We start from the raw sequence: 24,135 nt of genomic DNA, 5'->3' as shown, positions 1-24,135 counted from the left end.
CATAAGTAACTATATGTACTCACTTCTACATATTTTGGAAAATACTTCCTCCCTTAAAAGATTTACGGATGTATATACAGAAAATTGCCTTTGAACTGTATGCCTATTTGACAGACTTGGTACATGCTTCAGCTGTTAGATATGGCTAGTAATCATAAATGTCATATGGATATACAGTAACAATATCAAATGTAATTCAAGAATGTTTGTGTGTTTAAACATATGCACACATATACTATTACAATTCACAGATCAATATAAAAGAAAAACAAATGCAAATTGGAGGATTTATTTTATTGGACTTGTGAAAGCAAATGCATCACATAAAATGATAGAAAATATAATGGTTCTGGTGCAATTTTTAAAATATGAATGACGTTCCAAAGTATCTGGGATAGGCATTGCGGCAGAAAAAGCGATATTATGGGATTACTTACTCCTTTTGAGAAACAGACTTTGGTTAAATAAGCTCCAAATAGCACAAATTTAATAAGATAGCTAACTTTAAAAAGTATACTACACATGGATGAAAAAACCCACTATTTTGTCTGGGACAACACATCTATCCTGGGACAGGCTAAGCAAAGACATGTCAGAGAATTCCTAGCAACCTGGCACTCCAACCACAACGCCATAAACAAACACATAGATCTAGATACCATCTATCAACCCCTCAGAAAACGTACAGGAAATGACATAATCACAAATCCAGGAACCCCATCCAGGACAAACATATAAATAGAAAGCAGGAGACAACAGCTTTGCCTCACTTGGAGGTCGCCACTGATGATGTTAACTAGCCAGGTAATGAAACGTCTGGATATCAAACCTACAGCTCAGGAGCAAACCTACACCCTAAAGTATACTTAAAATAGTGCAAAGTAAGACTATGCAAAATATTAGAAACCTTAATTGTGAAGTTTGTTTAGGATTTCTTTTAATCACAAAAACTAAGTTTCTAAAACCTGTTTCTATATATTGGATAGTGTATGAGCCCCTGGGAACAGCTGCAACAGACTATAAACTCATCTAGACTGCACTGGTAAACTGAATTGATTGAGGACCCCCCACTTCATACATTAATGATTATACTTCAGTGCATACAATAAAAATGCCTGCCATACCTTACAACTCTTCATTAACAAGACTGAGATTTCTGGCAGAATATACTTGAAACAAAGGATTCATGTTCAAGTAATAAAAAGACGTGACAACAAGCTTGAAAATATACTCGACAAATAAATAAAAGCCCACAAGTTTGAAGAATATTCCTTTAATTTGGCTTTTCATTTATCCTTGAATGTGCAGTTTTGTCACAATTTCACCTGTTCAGCATGATACACTTATTTTTTTAACTTTATGGTCAGAGCATTAGGTACTCAAGGTGGTATGATCAAGTATAACACATTGCAATCCATGAATTACAAACTTGGGAACTTTAAATTATTCAATGTGTGGAAATCACAAGAAACATTGTTTAAAACAATGTTGTAAACAAAGAAACAAATTACCTTTAACTAGCAAAATGTATGATCATTCTCAAGTAAACTTATTTCAATGCTGCAGTGACCTAAAGTAGTAGATAAAGCAGTAAACTGGAATCCATTATTAAATTTCATTGACAAAAAAGCAGCAACTTTTAGAACTTTTGCTCAACAGATTACGAAGTCTTCCTGTTGGATTACCAATTTCTGAGGGTCTTTTAAAAATCAGTTGGAAGTCTTACATAAAAAGCATTAATACACAACAATACAGATCAAGTTAATTGCACAAAGTAACACAAAGGCAGCAATGGATCCAAAAGTTTTAAACAGTTAAAGAAATAAAACTATTGTATCGTTGAATGTTTCTCTTGAGAATTTCAGAGCATGGACCCAGAACTCGTTCAAAGCGTGGACGATCCAGCTTGACACATTTCAGTGGACCACGTGCAACTACAGTCGCTGCTCGCGGCCGATTCAAAAGAAGGGCAATTTCACCTGAACATGAACAAAATGGTGAGAATCAAAATTTTGACAGTTGTAAATTTTTACTTACTGTTTTTGCTTCCTGTTTTTGAATTAGAAAATCTGAAAAAGAATAACATTAGACAAGTTAATCCAGAAATTTGGAATTATTAAAAGTCTACTTAAGAAATTAGGTCAGACTGTATTGCCTGCAGCTGTGTTTGTGGAGGCACTGGATTTCTTTATGCAACGTTTACTTTAGGTTACTCATTAAACTCTGACAAGGTGAACAGAGATTCCTCCACCACCAATTGTAAATAATACAGACCAATCACTGTTGAGTTTCCTGATTTAGATCAACTATCTAATGTTGAATTGGCTGTACAGTAGGATAGATAATAAGAAAGGCCATTTAAGAATTGGAACACCTGGTTACTTGGTGACATTGAAATTACATTAGCTGCAAAGCTTACAAGCTACTTTAATTAATATCTTAGCAAAGACTTCTGACAAAAATTCACCAGAGATTGTTTAGCCTTCAACTTCAAAACAAGCCAACATCTGAAGCATATAGGAGTGCAAAAAAGTTGGCAAAGTTGAAAGAGATTAAAAAGATTATCCTTTAAGTTTGACAAACCAGGAAGGGTCCAGGTTTATTTCCTCATCACTTCAAGTCAGCTAATATTATAATAGAGTCAAGGATAAGAAGTACTACAGTCGCCCTCAGCAATCAGCTCTGGGGGACAGAGAAGGGAGCATGCAAATAGCCAAGGTCTCTGGCTCCAATTACTACTTAGCACCTCCTGGTGGAAACTGGTGCATTGTAGCCATCCTGGGCCTTTTAAGAAGTAGGAGACATCACTAAAACTATTACAGTTTGTTTTGCTATGTATATCTTTTAAGAACAACTTTGTTTATTGCTGAAATATCAAACAGGAGTTCCATTATTACAGCACCGAGGGAATTTGATTTAATTCCTTATTTTGCAAATATAATCTGCAACTTATTTGAAGTTATCCTGTATTTCAGAATCATAGTGTAACATGATAGGAGAAAATGTTAATATTGTAAATATTTTTATATAAATAAAAGCATTTAAGTTGCTGTCTAGTATTGAATCTAACGACAGTGACTATCCTGCGACAAAGGCTGAATGAGCAGTCTCAAGAGCTGCCAGTAGGCGTCCCATTCTGAAAGGTAATTTGCATGTTTAAGTAAAATACATTTCAGGCTGAAGTTATGTCCTGGTACGAAGTGGGGATCCTGATAGGATGTTCAGAACAGTGTACTGCAGAATCAGGGAGTATTTCTGTTTACCCAAATAGAGAGGTTTTTTTTTGTTTATTTAAAATGCTACTTGTGTTTGAGAATGCTTAAGAAGGTCATGCAGAGCAAGCCCAATTGGCATTACTTTGCCTCATCAAATATCAGAAAGGAAACCAAAACAGCTCTCTTGCATATACATCAAAGGGTTCTCATGCCTATTTCAGGCAACTGAAAAGTCACCAAATTCAACTTTCGGGCAGACAGCTCACAAGGATCCTTTGGATGCCTTGCTTCCTAAAACTGGTCCGCATTGTGCCTAGCTTATATCTAGTAAAGCAGAAGTCATAAGACCAATTTTGCCCCCAGGCTACTTTAATTATGAAGAACTTACTTTGTGCAGGGAATGCTAAATATCTTGAACTCATTGCCCACAGGGGTGAAGAAGTGGAAACTATCAATGATTTCAAAAGAAAAGTGGTTAGATGCTTGGAAGATATAAACATGAAGAGCTCCAGGGATCAAGCAGAAACTGGCAATAAATGGGTTGCTCCATTGAAACCTAAGATGGACTCGATGAGCCAAATACCCCTCTTCTTTGCCATGAATGATTTGATGGCTGAAAATACATGTTCACCATCAACCAGTAATGGGCCTGAAACATTTAGTTTCAAATAAATAAATACGTGTGTAATCCTAAAAACAGTGACTTAAGAATGACAGATTATTACTTTGTTCATTTAGATTTTTATGTAGATTTCTGGAAAGCGAATCCATTTCAACCAACTCATTTAACAGTAAAATTCTGTTGAATTCTTGAATGTCTAATAATTTACTGATGAGTCAATTAATGAAACATGCAGGAGTACCTACCGTGAACTCAGTGTAAAGTATAATCAACTTAGATTAAATATTGTCACATATTTGATTGCAGTGTATTTCATAGTTGAACTTCATTCAACAAACATATTTAGGAATTTTTAATTGTCTTCCAATATCCATCATTGGAAACAAATGGATTATTTCAAGGGGAACCGAGAGAATAATATATTTGAATTTAATTGCTGAAGAAAGTACTTAATGATTCTATGTTGGATGTCTTTAATTTCTAATTATGTCAGAAAATGCAAGTATTTTCTCTCAGACTTTACATTTTTTGTTACAAATTATTACATCACAATGAAGTGTACAGTCCTCCACTGAGTGAAAATACATAAAATATTGCAGGCTAAAACTAAAAAAAAAACTGGAATGTGCCTTTACTTGATAATAGGTTACTCATTGTAATTGATTCTGCATTCTTTTCAGTTTTTTTATCAAAACTATTTCTAAACTTAAAAGAAACATTCAAAATTATGCAGGAGAGGAATAAGCAGTGCAATCAGGATTCATTAGGCATCACACTATTTATTCATTAGAGTTCATGCCTGGCAAATGTGTTGAACATAGTTAAACTGTTTCATAACAATGTTTGTTGAAACATCCATGTTAAAGGATAAAGCATCAACACTAATGTTATTATGAAACTAAATGGGAAATCCAAACTCACCAAAATAGTCTGAAGGTCCTAGTCTTCCAACCTCCACATATTCCTCATTATCTGATCTACGTTGTAGAACTGAAGCAGTGCCCTAATTAAATAAAAATTACTTGTAAGTGAAAAGCAAGGGCATTTGTTTTATTTGATTAAAAAAATAGACTCCATGTATCAAAACTGGATGCTTTACCAAGATTCATTTCTTGTATTCTGGATCCCCAAAACATATCCGACATACACACTTGAATATCCATTTCAATTCAGTCATAAAATTTTACACAAAATATAAAACATTGTTATTTGCTTATGAAGACTAAAGACATGTTGTCTTTATTTCAAGAGGATTTGAACTAAAGAGCAACAGTGTCTTACTTCAGATGTGTACACAACCTTGGTGACACTGCACTTGAAATGCTGTATGAAGTTTCATTCTCCTTAACCAAGGAAGGATATATTTTCCATAGAGGCAATGTAACAGAGGTTCATCAAATTAATTTTTTGGATGGCAGGGATAGGCCATATTTCTTGAGAGTCTGTAAGAATGAGAACTGATCTCATTGAAACTTGAAAAATTATTCAAGGCAGATGCAGAAAATACGCTCCCCAGAAGATGATGTCTGAATTACAAAAAGGTAGGATACATCGGTCTGTAAGATCCAAATTTAATTTCACTTTAATTCTCTTTTGATGCAGTCTTTGAAGTTTGTAGACCTGTGACTTCCTTTCATTCACTGAAGAAATGGAGCTTGGAAGTTTCTACAAATAGGATCCAAAATGGTTTGCTGCTTGCAGTAACAGGTTTCTGGTTTCATTCAAGTTGAGGTGCAGGGAAACCCCTGCAGCAAAAATCTCTTCTTGTTCTTCATATGGTAGATAAAGGTTAGCTCCAAGTTTACTGATGGGTCCCAGGCTGGATAATTTCCTTGCTTGTCTGAATCTGTTTGCTCTCTGCCTGTCTGTTCTCAAAATATTTTAGGTCACCTTCTCATTGTTTCCAGCTTTGACAAGTGGTTTACACTTAATATATTTAATACAGCTTATTTCTTCAGATAATTGACAAGTTGAACATTTCTAGCTTTCTCGACGTTATTGCAGGTTTACGCCATGTACTTTTTATTTTGCTGTGTAACAGTTCATTTAGTACCATATCTAATTTAAAAAATTTTCCTGTTACTGTCTGTGGCTCATTAAGCCTCATTAGGTAACTCAATCATACTTCACTCTCCAATTGTGACAATAGTTCTGCTGCATACCTTCCTTTGGAAGTAATGGCAGGTCAGCTTTGTTATTACAGCATCTTCAGATTTAATTTTAGATTAACAGCATTTGCATTTTTCCTTTTTAACTGACTGCTATAAGAATAATACAGAATGCACAACATCTGTTCCCATACTCTTTAACCTCTTGTCCAAGCCTCAAAATTGCTTTAAACTGGCATCACAGAATTTAGTTTGACTCAATGTTCTTGAAAGAAGGAAGAGATTGAGAAGCTAATTTATATCTGCAGCAATTGAAACCACCCATATAAATGTCGCCCTTCTGTGTCAAAAGGCAAGCCTCCCAGTCCATGATGTAAAACTGATCATATGCGGAACTGGACAAGCAGTGTTTTTACGCACCAAGTACAATGTGGCCCTAGTTAAAAATCAAAATACCAGGTTATAGTCCAACAGGTTTGGTTGCAAGCACTAACTTTCAGAGTGCTGTTCCTTGATCAGGTATATAATATCCTAAGAACGTGGGATGCTGCAAGACGTGTCAGACTGTCAACACTGATACCACCATTACACGTGGGGACACCTCTCACCATGTATGTGTCAGGTACTCATGTGACTCAGCTAACATTGTCTACCTCGTACGCTGCAGGCAAAGATGTCCTGAGGCATAGTACATTGGTGAGACCAGTGCAGAGGCAACAGAAACGGCTGAATGGACATCGCACAATAATCAACAGACAGGAGTGTTCCCTCCCAGTCAGAGAACACTTCAGTGGTCCGGGACATTCAACCTCAGACCTTTGGGTGACCATCCTCCAAGGTGGACTTCGGGACAGACAACAACACAAAGTGGCCAAGCAGAGGCTGTATCCAAGTTCAGTACCCATGGCATGGCCTCAACAGGTACCTTGGGTTCATGTCACACTACAAGTGACCCCACTGCACCACATACACTCCTACAAACCCATACATTCATGCAGACCCTCTCTCATATGCAGACCCTCTCTCACACATACACTCCCATACTCACATGCACCTCTCACAAACCTTCACCCCTTTACACACATACTCACACCCTCTCACAGACACTCACCAACACCCCTCCGTCACAGAAACTCACCAACTAACCACCCCCACCCACACACTCACCAATCTCCACCCCCCCCACCCCGCCCCCACCAACCCCACACGTGCGTGCACACACATACACGCACGCACGCACACACACACACAAATATAAGTTTGTGGGGTGAATTTGTACTTGCAGAATTACATTTTATTTTGCTCAAAAACTGCATGAATCCATGTAAGATTCTGTAAATCTCTTTTTTTAGAAATAGAATCAGTCTGAACATTGGAGCACAGACGGCCTCACACAGAACACCTCACACCTTCAGTGCATTATTGAAGCTGACATGGCACTTGTTGTTAAGGTTCACTTGAGAATGTAACTTTTTTTTGAAAACGTTCTGGAATTTATATATGAAAGAGCTGAAACCAACGTGGTCATTCCAAAAGATGAGAGGACTTAACAAACAATCCAGGTATTTTTCAATATATAATTTCAGTTACATTACACTGTAAACCTTTGCTATAAATTCTGCCTTATGATCTTATACTCCACAACCACCTGATGAAGCAGCAGCGCTCTGAAAGTTAGTGTTTCCAAATAAACCTGTTGGACTATAACCTGGTGTTGTGTGATTTTTAACTTTGTACACCCTAGTCCAAAACAAGCACCTCCAAACGTGGCCTTAGATCTTGATTACTGCTTCCTAGAACCTTCCTGAATGCCTTCAACTTTATCACCAATATCTTTTCCAGAAAATCACTCCAAAAAGGTCAAATCAATTGCCAACTATGAAACTCTGAATGATGTATACCTGAACAACAGAATGCCTTGAATTGTTACGTTGGCTCCTGGGTTAACAGCATACATTGTGGACTAATGAGCAATTTGAATGATATTACCTAATCATTTTCTCAACATAATACTATATCATTTTAGTATCAAGTATGATAATGGAACAAATGTAACTAATGAATATAACTGTATATTTATAAACTTCTTCATATACAACTAGAAATATTCATGGTCTAAATCCAGGAAGGATGCTATTTAAACAAGAGGGAAAGAAAACAAGCTTCTATATCCTAAAATATTGGATTGTACTAGAAGAAACTCCTGATAAAGCGCTATAAAACCAAACTTTATTTTCCTCTGCACAAATGCTTTTTAGAAAAACTGATTGATGAACATGAGTAAAATCTATCTCCATTTTAAATCTTCAGTAGACAACTCACATGCTGCAAAGTTTTATTCCAGGTTCCAGCATTATTCCTGCTTCAGATTATGCCAGGAGGTCAACTCAAACATACTGGCAAAATTTCAAATACGAGAGAAGGGAAATTTCATCATTTAGAGCTACAAACATACTATGTTGAGCCATCAAGTATAACAGAACTAAATATAACCAATTCATTGTAAATTATGAGTTTTCAGGCATCGGCAGCCTAATTTGAATCAATATTGTACAGTGTATATGCCCTAAAAATGGGGAGCTATATATTTACAGTCATAATTTAGAACTACTGAGGCAATAATCATAGTTAACACTTTCAGGTGGAAAAGAGGAGGATTCATGATTTTCTGATTTGTTTTCCTGTTTCCTTCCAATTGAAAATGAAACTCAGGATGTTAAACCCCTGAGTCCTGACATTGTTCTATAACACAATAAGATGTAGAAGCAGAAGTCAGCCAATCAGCATATTAAGTCGATTTTGCCATTCAGAGAGATCATGGCTGATCTGATAATCCTCAACTCCACTTTCCTGTTTTTACCCCATAACCCTTGATTCTCTTACAAATTAACATCTGTCCATCTCAGTCCTGAATACACTCAACAACACAGCACGAAAAGTCTTCTGTGGTAAAGAATTCAACTGATTCACTACCTCCAATAAAGAAATTCATCTTTACCTCTGTCTTAAACATGGGATCCTTTATTCTAAAATGATGTCCTGTGGTAGAGTCTCCCACTGCAGAAACAATTTCTGCATCGGCCCAGTCAAGTCCCCCAAGAATCCTGAATATTTTAATAAGGTCATCTCTCATTCTTCTAAATTCTAATAATTACAGGCCCTACCTGTACAACCTCTCCTCCCAGTGAACTCTCTTTGGACTGCTTCCATTGCCAGTAATTCTTTCTTTAGGTAGGAGACCTAAAACTGTAGCAGTGATTTGACTAGTGCCTTGCACACTTTAGCAAAACCATCTACTTCTTTATTCCATTCCCTTTGAAATAAATGCCAAATTCCATTTGCCTCCCTAGTACCTGAACTTAGATGCTAACTGTTTGAGATTCATGGACAGGGACTCCCAAATTCCTCTGTTATTATTGTTTAAATATTAATCAATCTTCTCTATTCTTCCTGACAAAATGGATAACCTTACATATTCCCATATTCCATTCCAACTGATAAATTTCTAACCCCTCTATGTATATATTTATAGATCCCTCTGCAGATTATTTGCAACTATCCTGAGCACTTGCCCTCCCACATATTTTTTTGTGTCATCTGCAAACTTGGCTAGAGTACATTCACTTTCCTCATCCGAGTCATTAATATATATTGTAAATAATTGTGGCCCCAGCACTGATCCCTGTAGCATACCACCCGTTACAAGTTGCCATCCTGAAAATGCCCCCTTTCTCCCAAATCTGCCTCATATTAATTATAGATTAGATTAGATTACTTACAGTATGGAAACAGGCCCTTCAGCCCAACAAGTCCACACCGACCCGCCGAAGCGAAACCCACCCATACCCCTACATTTACCCCTTACCTAACACTACGGGCAATTTAGCATGGCCAATTCACCTGACCCGCACATCTTTGGACTGTGGGAGGAAACCGGAGCACCCGGAGGAAACCCACGCAGACACGGGGAGAATGTGCAAACTCCACACAGTCAGTCGCCTGAGGTGGGAATTGAACCCAGGTCCCTGGCGCTGTGAGGCAGCAGTGCTAACCACTGTGCCACCGTGCCGCCCCCTCCAATCCTCCATCTATGCTAATAAATCATCTTCAACATTATGGGCTCTTATCTTACCAAATGCCATCTAAAAATCCACATATACTATATCCACTGTTTTTCTTTTATCTATCCTACTTGCTACCTCCTCAGAATTCTAGCAAAGTTGTCAGGAATGATTTCCCCTTCATGAAGTCATGCTGGCTCTGTTTGATTATTCTATGTACTTCTAAATACTCTAAAGAGGTTATTACACTTCTTGTAATAAACTGTAACATTTCCCAAAAGAATTAAGCTAACTGGTCTATAATTACCTGTTTTTTTTTGTCTCCCCTTTTTAAATAAGTGTTACATTGACAGTTTTCCAATCCTCTGGGACCTTCCCAGATCGAAGGATTCCTGAAAGATTGCTGCGAGTGCATTCGCTATTTCTGTAGCTACTTCATTCACACCTAGGATGCATGTCGGTAAAAACAATGACTGCAGATGATGAAAACCAGATTCTGGATTAGTGGTACTGGAAGAGCACAGCAGTTCAGGCAGCATCCGCGGAGCAGTAAAATCAACATTTCAGGCCGAGGATACTTATTGGAATTTAGCCCCTTTTGTTTCCCAAGAACTTTTTATCTGTAGATGGTTATGGTATACATTTACTCTCCTTGAATATTTAGTAATTTTGGCATGCTGTTAGTGTCTTCTACTGTGAAGACTGATGCAAAGTATTTATTCAACTTTTCTGCCATTTCCTGGTTCCCCATTATTATTTCCCCAGCGTCAATATCCAAGGACCTTAGGTTAATTTTGGCTTCCCTCTTCCTTTTCGTATATTTAAAAGCTCTTGCTATCCGCCTTGACATCAACAACAAGTTTATCCTCTAAGTCTTTCTCTCTATATTGCATTTTCGGTCCTCTTTTTTGGCCATTAAAACTTTCCCCATCCTCTAGCCTACGACTAATCTTTACTACATTAAAAATTTTTTTCACTCATTTCAATGCTGCTCTTCACTTTCTGGTGAACTATGTTAGCTAATTCCCCCTCATAGAATCTTCTTTCTTCACTATATTACGTCTTTGCTACAAACTATTTTCTTACACATAGGCCATTGTTCCTCAACCATCGCTGCTGCTAAATTCGTTTCCCAGTTCACTCCAATCAGCTCTGGCCTCATTCCTTTGTAATTACTCTTATTTAATCTCAACACAGTTGTTTCCAACCCAAGCTCCTCAAATTGAATGCTAAATTCTTCCATGTTATGGTCACTGTTTGAGGGAATCTTTCACACAGAGATAATTTCTTAAACCTGCCTCATTGCACATCCAAAAAATCCTGATCTCTGGCTGAATGCATAAGATATTGTTCCAGGAAACTGTTCTAAATATATTTTTATGACTTCCTCTGGCTAGCTCAATCTACATGAAAATAAATGTACTGCCTTTCTTACATGCCATTGTTATCTGCTGACTTATCCTCTGTCCCAACATATAGCTTTGTTAATGGGGCAGTGGTCCTACAAGTGTCTTCTTTCCCTCTTTTATTATTGACATTCATCAAAATGGATTCCGAGTAGTAATTCATTTCTTGCTACAGCACTTGCTCCATACCATACACAAAATGCTACGCTACTGCCCCCACCCTTTCCTTCCTGCTTGTCCTTTTGAAAAGTAACACTCTGAATATTTTGTTCTCCTTGTAGCCATGATTCCCTAGTGGCTTTAAGAGGATACTCATTAACCTGTATTTGTGCCATTACTTCATCTATTTTGTTTCAAATACTATGCACATTCAAGTACAAAGCTATTAAGTCTGCCTTTTTAACCCTTTTTGCTGCTGTTTTTCTATGTTTGTATACAATGTTGCTTCCTGCCCCACTCTAGGTATCATTACACCAATAGCTGACTTCAAATTCTGCCATACCCTCTTGCCTTGTAAACCTGCATTTCCCCTCTCACAAGTCTTCTCTAAATTACTTTAAAACTCAATCTATAGTCCTAGTTATTTGATTTGCCAGGATACTGATCCCAGCACGGCTCAGGTGAACCCACCTGAACCCATCTCATTGAAATAGCTTCCTGCTATCCTATAACATTTTACTCCTTGATTTTATTTACTCCATGTCAACATGGAAAGTTACTACTGGATTCCACTCCAAGTTCTCCTCTCTCCCCAGGGAGATGTCCTTAACGCTGGCACCAGGCAGGCAACACAGTCTTTGGATTCTTGCTCACAGCTGCAGACAGCATTATCAAACCTCTAATTATACTGACATATAATATCATATAACTGCATTGTCAGTTTTCTCATCCTGCCTGCAGTTCAGACTCTTATCAACACAGATTGCAAGAACCTCAGACCTGCTGCAAGGGCAGAGGCTCCTCAATTTTAATCTCCTGAGTCCTCATACTTGGCTCACCTGCAGTCACACGCTCCTGCTGATCACAGACACATTGTGAATTACCTAATCAGAGGGGTTTGACCGCCTTCTGCAGCAAATGTGTCCAGGTAGCTTTCCCCTTCCCTAATATGACAACGTCTGCAGCTCAGAATCCAGCTCCTCAGTTAGGCCCAAAGTCCCTCAAGCTGCAAAGATTTACTAGATGCATTCATTCTGTATCATATTAGTGTCTAGCAGCTTCCATGTACAGCAACACATCACCAACCTGCCATCACTACCGTATTTGATTTAACTTGTACATTACTCAAGATTCCCTGCTCTTTTACATTTCAGTGTATTGATGTATTGTTTTTATAAACCACAATATAGAAATTCACTGGTATTGGGGCTGCATGGTGGCTCGGTGGTTACCACTGCTGTTTCACAGCACCAGGTTCGATTGCAGCCTCGGGCTACTGTCTGTGTGGAGTTTGCACATTCTCCCCATATCTGCATGGGTTTCCTCCGGGTGCTCTGGTTTCCTCCCACAGTCCAAAGATATGCAGGTCAGGTGATTTGGCCATGACTAAATTGCCCATAGTGTTAGGTGCATTAGTCAGAGGGAAATGGGACTGGGTGGCTTACTCTTTGGAGGGTCAGTATGGACTTGTTGAGCCAAAGGGCCTGTTTCCACATTGTAGGAAATCGAATCTAATACTTAAGCACTTATTTTAACAAAAAAAACCAAAAACACCATGGACCAAAATACAAGCTGAACACCTTACTTTTACTTCAAAGACTAGAAATATTCACCAGTCCAACTCATCAACCTACACAATATACAGCACTCCTATTAATTCAATTCTCAGTTTAGCTGTGATTTTTCTTTATTTGCTCATGGGTTGAAGGTGGTGGTGGCCTAGCCAACATTCACTGCCCATCCCAAGCTGACATGGAAAAGGTAGTAGTTCAGCTGCTTTCTTCAACTTCTCCATTCCTTTGGGTGTAGGAATGCCCACAGTCCTATTGAGAAGAAAATTCCAAGATCTTGACCCAGAAACAGTGAAGGAACAGAACTCCAGTTCCACATCAAGATGGCTTGGAGGGTTACGTGCAGGTGATGGTGTTCACAAACATTCGCTGCCTTTGTCCTTCAAGGTCGTGAAGGTTGGGGATTTATAAGTCTAGTTAAAGGAGGCTCGGTGAGTTACTGCAGTCCATCTTGCAGATGTGTGCGCGCACACACACACACACACTGTGCCAGTCGTAAAGGAACTGAACGTTGAAAGTTGTGTAGGGGTACAAATTAAGCAGGCTACTTTGTCCTGGATGGATTCAAGCTTCCTGAGTGCTGCTAAAGTTACACATCTCTAGCAAGTGGGGAGGCATTCCATTACACTCCTGGCCTGTGCCTTGAAAGCAGTGGACAGGCACTGGACAGACAGGAAGCAAGGGTCACTGCCACTGTTTTATTAACCTTTGATTTGCTCCTGTACCCAACTGCAATTATATGGCTGGTCCATTCAGCTTCTAGTCAATGGTAATCTACAGGATATTGATAGTGGGGGAATTGAACAAAGGTAGTGCCATTCAATGTCAAGGGATAATTTTTCTTACTGGAGATGGTCAGTTTTTGTGAATATGTTAGTTGCCAAGCCCAAATGTAGTCAAGGCCTTACCAGTTACTTCAATATGTAAGGAGTGGTGAATGGTGCTAAACATTGTGTAATCACCAGTGAGCACTCCCCTCTCTCCTACCCAGCGGACTTACGATCAAGGAAAGATCATTGATAAGGCAGCTGAAGATGGTTCAGCATAGAACATTATGCTGAGGAACACGTGCAGTGATATCCAGAGGCCGAGATGAACTTTGATAACCACAACCAGCTTTCTTTGTAGTAGGTAAAGAATTTTCCCCTCAATTCCCATTGACTGCAATTTTGTTAAGCTCTTTAATGCGACAGTGTTCAAATGTTGCCTTGATGTCAAGGGCTGTCACTGTCATCTCAACTCTGGAGTTTGGCCGTTTTGTCAGTGTTCAGACAAATAATAATACAGCATGGAAATAGACCCTTCAGTCCAACTTGTCCATGCCAACCACTTATTCTGAACTGATTTCGTCCCATTTGTCAGCATTTGGCCCATATCCCCCTAAATCACTAAGTGTTGTAATGTAGGTAGGAGTTAAGTAATCCTAGTGGAACCCAAACTGATTGCCAATGAGTAGTTTTTTTCTTTGCAGCTGTAGCTTGACAATACTGTCAAAGACCTACTCCATCACTTTGTTGATGATCAAGAAGAGAACAATAGGTTGGATTTGTCCTTTTGGGGACATGGCATACACTGGATAATTTTTCACATTGTCAATGAATGGTACCTATGTACAACTCAAATTCTATTTAAAAGCCTAGCCATCAGCTTTAAAAAATGTGCACAAACTCTTAACAAAATAAAACTTACATGGAAAAGCCTATTGATTTTGTCTAGGTTATATCTATTACGGTTTATACAATGACTGGAAGCAACAAGGTCTTACGCCACAGTCTTGTGCCCTACCTGTGTGCCAGAAGGCCTCGATTCAACTCCCATCTGCTTCAGATATGTGTCACAACATGTCCCAATAGGTTGATTAAAAATATCTGAGTCAAGATTCCTGCCAAGATCAAAGACAGTTGGCAGAAGGTTCCAACAATCCATATACCAAACTCTAAGTTCCCAAATCATTTTGCATGCTTTTGTATCACCTGCATGTTTGTAACTGGTTCAATGAATGGCCTCACTCAGATTATTAATGGTGATGAAGTTCAATGGTCTCAACGTACAACTCTGCAGAATCTACTCATTTCCTTGCCCCATAATTATCTAATTAAACTGATTATAAACTTTGATTTAGAGAATTATATACAGCCAGCTTTTACAACAAAATATCTGAATGCAAGCCACAGACAATGTACTAATTTCAGTAAGAGTCCATGTGTTCTATTATTTATCAAGGCACATAACAATTACTGCAGTACCATCCTACCTGCACTTCTATGTCTTCAGTCTGTCAAAAATCAAAAATATTAACATTATCTTCAAAAAAAATACGAGTTTACTGCTTGCCCTAAATTTCACTCTTAGAAACAGATAACCATATGAAGAATTTACATTTTCCTTTATCCCAACATCAGATTCAAAATGTTATGGTTATTAATAACCAGTTACTGTCACAGGAATGCATTTAAAAATTCTGACTCAAATTGCTGACTTTGATTATGATAGTTTCAGATGGCACTGTTAATTTAAATGAACAAGAAGCAGTAAACATTTATTTTCTAGGAACCTTAAAAAAGAATAATATTTATTTTTTATGGGCTCAATACAGTACTTCCTGTTTGGTCCTCAGGAGTACCTTTTCTCATTCTCATTAATTTATTTATTGGGCGATACGGTCACTTAAAAACAATGCCTTCTGTACTTGCATTGACCTATGGGATATTTGGACTCAATAGAATAATTAGAATTTATTAATATCCTCAATTATAACCCTCAATCTGATGCCACAACACACAAGGGAAGCATTAATTTACTAGATACTGCAATATTTAAACTGGCACAAGACAGCAGATTTAAGGTAATAAGTTTACACAAAAAGAAAGTGGGCGGCACAGTGGCACAGTGGGTAGGCAGCACGGTGGCACAGTGGTTAGCACTGTTGCCTCGCAGCGCCAGAGATCTGGGTTTAATTCCCGCCTCAGGCGACTGACTGTGTGGAGTTTGCACATTCTTCCCGTGTCTGCGTGGGTTTCCGCCGGATGCTCCGGTTTCCTCCCACAGTCCAAAGATGTGCAGGTTAGATGAATTGGCCATGCTAAATTGGCCCGTAGTGTTAGGCAAAGGAATAAATGTAGGGGAATGGGTGTGGGTGGGTTGCGCTTCGGCAGGTCGGTGTGGATTTGTTGGTCCGAAGGACCTGTTTCCACACTGTAAGTAATCTAATCTAATCATACACTCTACACAAAAAAAAGCCATCATCTTAAATGCACCTAATGCATTTCCATCACACAAAGCTAGATCACCTTAACCAGGTTGTTACTACACTTTTAAGTTTATCTCAGATATCTCAAATTTTAACCATTGATGTAATGCGTTCATTACAAAAGCATCTACTACCCACATAGCTCTTGAACTTGCATTGCCTCCAGGTTGAGATTTCACATTCATTTGCAAGGAATTGATTATCACGCTAATTTCAAGTTTTCTGTATTTCTTTGTTGTCTGGTTTAAAACTGTTCTTGTTCCTTGCAGTCACCCTTTCTCTCCTATCCCTTGTAGCCTCTTATCTTCAGCACCCTCTTGCAATCTCATCCTCCTCAACATCTTTTATAGCTTTTCCATCCTTCAACCAACTAATGAGTTAAAAATCACACAATGTCGATATGTGCAATCTTCTTGGAGATCCTCTCCACTTTAAGCCGGCGGTTAGTGGTGGCGATAGTAGTCATGATTTGGAGATATCGGTGTTGATTTTTAACTTTGTACACCCTAGTCCAACACTGGCATCTCCAAATCATGACTACTATAGACCAACTACAGTTGCCTTCTCCCTCCCCAATACTTTCAACTTTATCCTCCACTGCAACACCCTTGTGCAACCTTCTCCTCAATCCCCAACCCCTCCCCTCCCCCATCCTCCCCACCTCAGAGACTCTCCTCCCAACATCCCCACTTGTTCAGATCAGACAAAGTTTCACATTCTTCAGAACGTATGTAAAATACAAACCTAAATATGAAAGACAAGATCACATAATTGCAATCTGAAGCTGTGTAAATGGTGAAGCATGCACAGTCCGATGAGCAGCCTCACTAGCTGTCTCGGAAGATAAATATTCAGAACCTCTTGGAGTGAACTTTTAAAGGCCCAGGAGCACCAGAAATAGTCTTGATATCCTATCACTAGAGGTAGGCAACCCCTTATCCAAGATCTGAAAAGCTCCAAAGTCCGAAGGTTTTTCTATAAAGTTTTTTTCTCATTAACAAGGTTGTTTGGCATGCGAACAGTTAATCTAATTCGACACCCACTCAATGCGTGTCACTCAGATGTGATGTGCATGCATGGCCCAGCACCAGCAGGCCTCACCACTGTTTCAAGGCCCATTTTACTCAGTGAGATTTTTTAAAATTTCACCAAACTGTCACTTATTCTGAAATTTGAAAAATTCTGAATTCCGAAAACCAGCTGGTTCTGACCATTTCGGATGAAAGATTGTGCACCTGTACACTGAAGTTTGCTGATAGATTAATAGCTAACACGCACAATTGCTTGCTTTTACTATTAATCTCCTTGGATGAATTAAGAAAGAGCAATCAGATTGCCACACCCTTGTGTGGTCAGTTGCTTGCTACCACTTTTCATCCTTTAGCAACTTGCCAGAATTATACTTATGACCAACCCAAACATGTCTAAGATCACTGATATTATTTCAGGCAGGTTTTTGGGTGTTCTGTCAACTTTATGCTCACTTTGGATAAAAGTTAAAAATCATACCCTATTGCTCTAAGGAGATCAGTCTTTCAGAGCCTGAAAATAGCCCTGTCAAAAGCATTAGGTTGTGTGAGGCTACTGCTCTACTTACAATCCTACATTAACACCCTTCCAAGGTGGACAAATATTTTTGCTATTTATTTGACAAATAAATTTGCTTTTTAACTATTAAAATTACTGTTCAGGCTGACTTGCAGTTTAAGAAATCAAGAAAAACAAATTAATTTAGCAGAAAACTGAAACAATTATGATTTATTTTTGCTGTTAAAAAGCTTTTCCCGTCACTATTTTCTAAGATGTCAAGGGATTTTTTTTAAAAAAGGAAGCAATTTACAGTTACTAGCAGAGGCAACAAAAGATAATGAGGACATCAATGGGGCTGAATCCAGACAACAAAGAGCATGAGTGCCTAAATATCATCAGATAGTGAGAAGACTCTGGTATTCAATATTTGACTAAATATCACAGGTTTAATTTTTTTAAAAAAGAGTAATATTGCTCAATTAGTACTTAGTTAGGCAAACAAGGCATTCTGAAAACATTTCCCAGAAGTTTCAGCTATTTACCATAAAATTCTCCCTCCCGTCTCTGAAATGTGCCCATTATCAGAAAGTTGCTTTGGAAAACAGTTCCATGAGTATGGAACTTCACACCCTTTGCATATTGAATACATAGAACCTTCTATCAAGTTCCAAAAGCAAGCACAGACTGGTGTGCCTATATACAAATCTTGCCTTGAGCAGATACTCAAAACACATTATTTTTGACAACTAGTTTCAAACTGGTTACTGGTTGAAAAGATTATAGAGTTAACAGTATAAATACTATTTTGAAAAGTAAGAATTTGCTCAGCTTGGTTTACAGCTATGCTCATTTAAGATGTTAGAAATATGTTAATTACTTTGCATACCCGGCCTTGCATTACGATCTAATCATCAGCTTCTATGGGAAAACAGCCGAATAAAAGTTCAATCAGAAGCCAAATTTGAAATCATGACAATGCTTGTGCCAAACCCTCTGGAACAATGTCAGCACTACTGTTTTATTCCTCTACAAACAGTCACAAAGTAAGAATCAAAAACGTTGCACTTCAAAAATCCATTAAAATTTTAATGATTTTAACTTCAGACAAATTCAACAAGGTGGATTCCAGAGGACATGGGTGACTGCACTTTTTTGTAAGCAGATCTAGTATTTGTTTGACAAACCTTTGGGTATCAGAAATAACCACATTTAAGCCTAGTAATTAATTGAAAACCCAAACTTTTAGAATGATTTGGTGTGAAAGGAAAATATGGCTTTGTCAAAGTCTCTCACGTGGCAGAGGAAATAAATAAAATATTTACAAGTTAATTCTTACCAAACAAACAAAAAAATCAAGAAACAACTTTGCAACACAAAAAGAACATAAAATAAGTTGTTTTTAATGCTTAATAAATTGGTTATTACATTGGTAAAGGATCGAGAGTGTAGTGCTGGAAAAAAAAGCAGGTCAGGCAACATCCGAGGAGCAGGGGAATCGATGTTTCGGGTATAAGCTCTTCATCAGGAGGGGCTTTTCTGATGTAAGACTTATGCCCGAAATGTTGATTCTCCTGCTCCTCAGATGCTGCCTGACCTGCTGTGTTTTCCAGCACTTCATGCACTACTCTGAACTCCAGCGTTTGCAGTCATCATTTTCTCCGAGTTAATTACACTGGTAAAGCAATTACTGACCTTTTGAGCATAACTACAAAACAACAGGGAAAGTTTCAACCAAAAGCATCTCAGTCAGATATAACAGCAGGCTAACAATTATGTGCAAAAGCTTACTTTAAAGCACCGATACTGATGGTTGCTCCCTTCAGTTCCACCATCTAAATTGGAACTGACACTCGCTTACTCATTCTGAACCTTTTCATTGTTGTAACCTGTGGTACCTGATCAAATACTGCCACCATACTTATTGTGCTGCAAGTGGCTGGCCATAGGATTGATGGTGGTGATGCCAAGCTTCAGATTGACTATCTCTAATGTCTAAGTGCAACAGCAGGTTTTTTTTAAATAAGTTAAAACACCATTGAAGCAATGTTTCTTTTCAAATTTTAGTTCTTCAAAGGTGGTTATACTACTGCATTTGCAAATAGTGTTCAAAACAAGGTGCTTATTGAACAGGTAATAATAAGAATAATAAGTTATTATGTAGGCAGATGGGTGGAATATACATGTAGAAAGTATTTAGCATTCCTATCATTATTTCACTGATAGCTACGTCTATGCATTTCAATAACTTTCTGCTGCTGTTGTACTTGTATGAAAATTAACTACTGGGGCCACTAGTAGTCTAGCAGCTAAAAGTGATTTACTATATCAGAATTAGCTGTTTTGAAATATAAACATAAAAGAATGCTTTAAAGAATTCTTAATAAAAAGCTGACTTTTGTTGGCCAACACCAGAGATTCTGAAATAGTATAGGAACAGGGAGGTCAAATCAAGCAAATATGCAGGTTGAGACCATTCTGTGACAGACAATAAGCTAATAACCGAAATCTCACACGAAAGGCCAAAAATTGCAATGATATGAAAGATCATGTTTGTGGCCATATTAATTGGCCCAGAATTCGCTGAAATGTTATAACTTGAATCAAAGCCATTCATTAGACCCCAGTAAAAGCAAAATACTGCCAATGCTGAAATCTAAAACAAATGCAAAAGAATGCTGGAGAACCTCAGCAAGTCTGAAGAGAACTCTGAAGAAGAGTTATACTGGACTCAAAACATTAATTCTGTGTTTCTCCCTCTATAGATGCTGCCAGACCTACTGAGTTTCTCCAGCATTCTCGGTGTTTGATGCATTCATTATACTATTTGATGCTTTGAGCTTCCCACTGTAAAATTACCTCAAACATTCCTACTGTAGTAGACTCTGAACTGTTGGACCCTGAGAAGTCCAGAGAGCCAGCAAGTGCATGAAAGAGTTGGGATTATGGATTAAGAAAAGCACTGGAGCCATGGGGTCTGGAAGAAGCCATTGATTGTTTAGTGTAGCTGAGAGTGAAGAAAGCCCACAAGTAATATTTGTTTTGTGTGGAGAGCAAAGTTATAGTTCAGAAAAACACAAGGGTAGTAACCAGCTTGGTGAAGCTAGCTGTCCAATAAAAGCTGAAATTGTGCCTGTGAGTAGGTGCCTGAAGAAGGGCTCATGCCCGAAACGTCGACTCTCCTGCTCCTTAGATGTTGCCTGACCTGCTGCGCTTTTCCAGCAACACATTTTCAGCAGTAGGTGCTATGATGCAGTTTACAAAATCTAGCAGAGTATAGTTCTGATAGGGAGAAATCAGAACACAAGTCATTATCGAGGCAGGCCACAATGGAGTGGCATTTGAGAGAGTTCTGAAGGTAGATTTACAACAGTGAAGAATAGGAAGTTCTTGTAAGGCTTAAATGAGATTAACACTGGTGACTGAGTATCAATAATGTCTGGGAGGTTGCTGAGGAAGTGTATTACTGTTCAAATCGCACATAATGACAGTGATATTTTTTGAAAACCATTTTATTCCATAAGACCATAAGACATAGGAGTGGAAGTAAGGCCATTCGGCCCATCGAGTCCACGCCGCCATTCAATCATGGCTGATGCGCATTTCAATTCCACTTACCAGCGTTCTCCCCGTAGCCCTTAATTCCTCGAGACAACAAGAATCTAATTCCCTCAGGAAGTATGAAGAATCTCACACTTTACACCCACTTTTAAAAATGAGTTACTGGTCCCGAGTGAGATCAGAACACAAATTTAGAGATCTGGTCTGGGATTATAACAGATCTTATTTCAACAGATCTTATTTTAACAGACAATCAATTTTTCAATGTATAATTTCAGTTACATCACACTGTAAATTTTTGCCGTAAATTCTGTGTTAAGATCGAGCCCTCCATTATCACCTGATGAAGGAGCGTCGCTCCAAAAGCTAGTGTGCTTCTAATTAAACCTGTTGGACTATAACCTGGTGTTGTGTGATTTTTAACTTTGTACACCCCAGTCCAACACCGGCATCTCTAATTCATTATTTCAACTGCTTCTTGTATATCAAAGAAATCCAAAAAGGCCAATTTCACAGAGCAATGCTCCGTCTCCCAAGGCACCTGAAATCCACCATGTTACCTTGGTGATTCTCAGACATTCTGGCAGTTTCTTGCCCACCAACTTTTCCTGAGATTTCTAGGAATTTAAGCTTACTTTCCAGAAAACATTCCAGGGAAAAACAAAATTAAATAACAGGGATTCAAAAGGTCTTACCACTCATTTTATTTAAACACTTTTTATCATGAAAGTACTGAAGGTAGAAAAATTGGCTGTTTGTTTGGTTGAAAGAAAGTCACATGATGAAACCTTCCAAATAGAGTCGACAACCCTATCCTCAAGTCTGCATATGCTACTTGTCAGGACACAGGTATGCCTCCCTGCTTAACTTAAACCAGCAACACAGAAAAGGTTTATCCCGTGCAGTAATCTGTGAAACATTGAGAGGCCAAGAACTATCCCAAAGGTCACAAGTTAAAATAAAAATTAACAACTCTTTACAACTCCTTTCTCGAACCTACCTTTCACCTTGCCCTTCTACAATACTAGTCCAATAAAATCCCTGATTAAGATTTACCAAAAATTCAAATTTCAAAATCAATCAGCTGTCGAATCCTCTCTCTATATCTTCCTCTGTTTTCTTTTCTTCTTCCTAGGGATTATGTTTCACAGGTCACTGATCAATAAAGGTACCTTTAAGAAAGCTATTCTGCGGGTAGTCTGAATGCATTGGTGGCTTGGCAGTTCTCTCTCAACTGTTCAATTTTTCCTGGTCTTATACCCCCAAAGCATCAGATTGTGTCATTGGCTTTTAATATTGTCAATATACTAAATTCAAACTGGATTGGAATTTGGTATCTATTGGGGTATAATTTAAATTGATTGGCCACATTCAAATTTGTTTTTGTCTCCAGGCAACCAGCTACTCCAGGACCAAAAGATTACATTGTATCTTGTGTAGAACAATTGGTGCTGTCAGGTAGTTCTGCTAGCTTTTAACTCTCATAAAGGTACAGTAAACTTCTACACCTTCATAACATAATGCAATTTTAAACATCCCTTTTCAAAACTGATTACAAACTGAGCAAATTAAATTTCAGGCAAAGTCTGCTCAATGTTTTCTAGCTCTTTGTGTGGCTTAAACAGTGCTCTTTAGAGGGACCACTCGAAGAGGCTAGAAGATTTTAATTTTTAAATTTATGGAGTCCCACAGCAATATGACAGGTCATTGCCTCTGGTTGTCAGTCCACCCAGCCATTTGTTTCCCAGTGCTTACTTGAAGACCGGTCCAAGCACGGCAGTCAGCCAACAGACACCAACAGTTCACTAAAGTTAATCAGATGAATCTGAGGTTAAACCTTCAAGCAGCTTTAGGTTTCTGTCTTCTAGCACATATTGACAGCATGCCAATCATTCAAATATAAAGCAAGACTGTGGGGCCACCCACAGAAGATGGGTGACTCCAGTGCATTCACCCCAGATTGACGTCAAACATACACGCAAGGCTACTTGTGCAGCCACAAGGGCTGTTGAACAGCCAATTTTTCTCCTGATGGTACATTTCCATTTCCTGGACCATCCAGAAACAGAACTCTTGTAGCGGCTGGATCATGCATTTAAGATAGCGATTACATGTGCACTCTGCAAACCTAGCTGAACAAGAACATGATAAATTAGCAAAGGCGGAGGGGATCTGCCGTATGACTCCTCGGATGAGGAAGAAGGGGAGTCCAATGGAGACACTGAGAGAAGCAACATTGATGCTGAAGGGCAATACTAAGACATGGCAGAGAGACCTGACAGAACATAATAATAGTGAGGTTTGAGTCTGAGCAACGTTTGACAAATATATAGCACACTCTGAAGTAGGAGCTAACCATGGCTAAGCGGCATGCAGACTTTTTTTTATTAGATTCCCTACAGTGTGAAAACAGGCCCTTCAGCCCAACAAGTCCACACCAATCTTCTGAAGAGTAGCCCATCCAGACCCAAGTCCCTCTGACTAATGCATGTAATACTATGGGCAATTTAGCATGACCAATTCACCAGACCTGCACATCTTTTGCACTGTGGGAGGAAACCGGAGCACCCGGAGGAAACCCACACAGACACAGGGTAGAATGTGTGGAGTTTGCACAGTCACCTAAGGCTGGAATTGAACTCAGGTCCTAGGGAC

The 24,135-nt window shown here is 38.6% G+C and overlaps 1 protein-coding gene across 1 annotated transcript in view; it reads right to left on the bottom strand.

The window, feature by feature from the left end:
• Positions 1-414: 414 nt before the first annotated feature.
• The window catches only part of prkar1b (protein kinase, cAMP-dependent, regulatory, type I, beta), a 190,549-nt gene continuing 166,828 nt past the window's right edge, over positions 415-24,135 (bottom strand). Inside the window, exons 10-11 of the mRNA XM_060840190.1 lie at positions 4,759-4,840; positions 415-1,979 (exon numbers count right to left, since the gene is read on the bottom strand). Coding sequence (XP_060696173.1) covers positions 1,807-1,979; positions 4,759-4,840 — 255 coding nt within the window. The 3' untranslated portion in view covers positions 415-1,806. The remainder of the gene's footprint in view (positions 1,980-4,758; positions 4,841-24,135) is intronic.

The sequence above is a fragment of the Hemiscyllium ocellatum genome, chromosome 20 (assembly GCF_020745735.1).
Source record: "Hemiscyllium ocellatum isolate sHemOce1 chromosome 20, sHemOce1.pat.X.cur, whole genome shotgun sequence".
Taxonomy (NCBI): domain Eukaryota; kingdom Metazoa; phylum Chordata; class Chondrichthyes; order Orectolobiformes; family Hemiscylliidae; genus Hemiscyllium; species Hemiscyllium ocellatum.
Note: the sequence above shows the minus strand (reverse complement) of the source record. Positions and strands in the feature narration are given on the sequence as shown.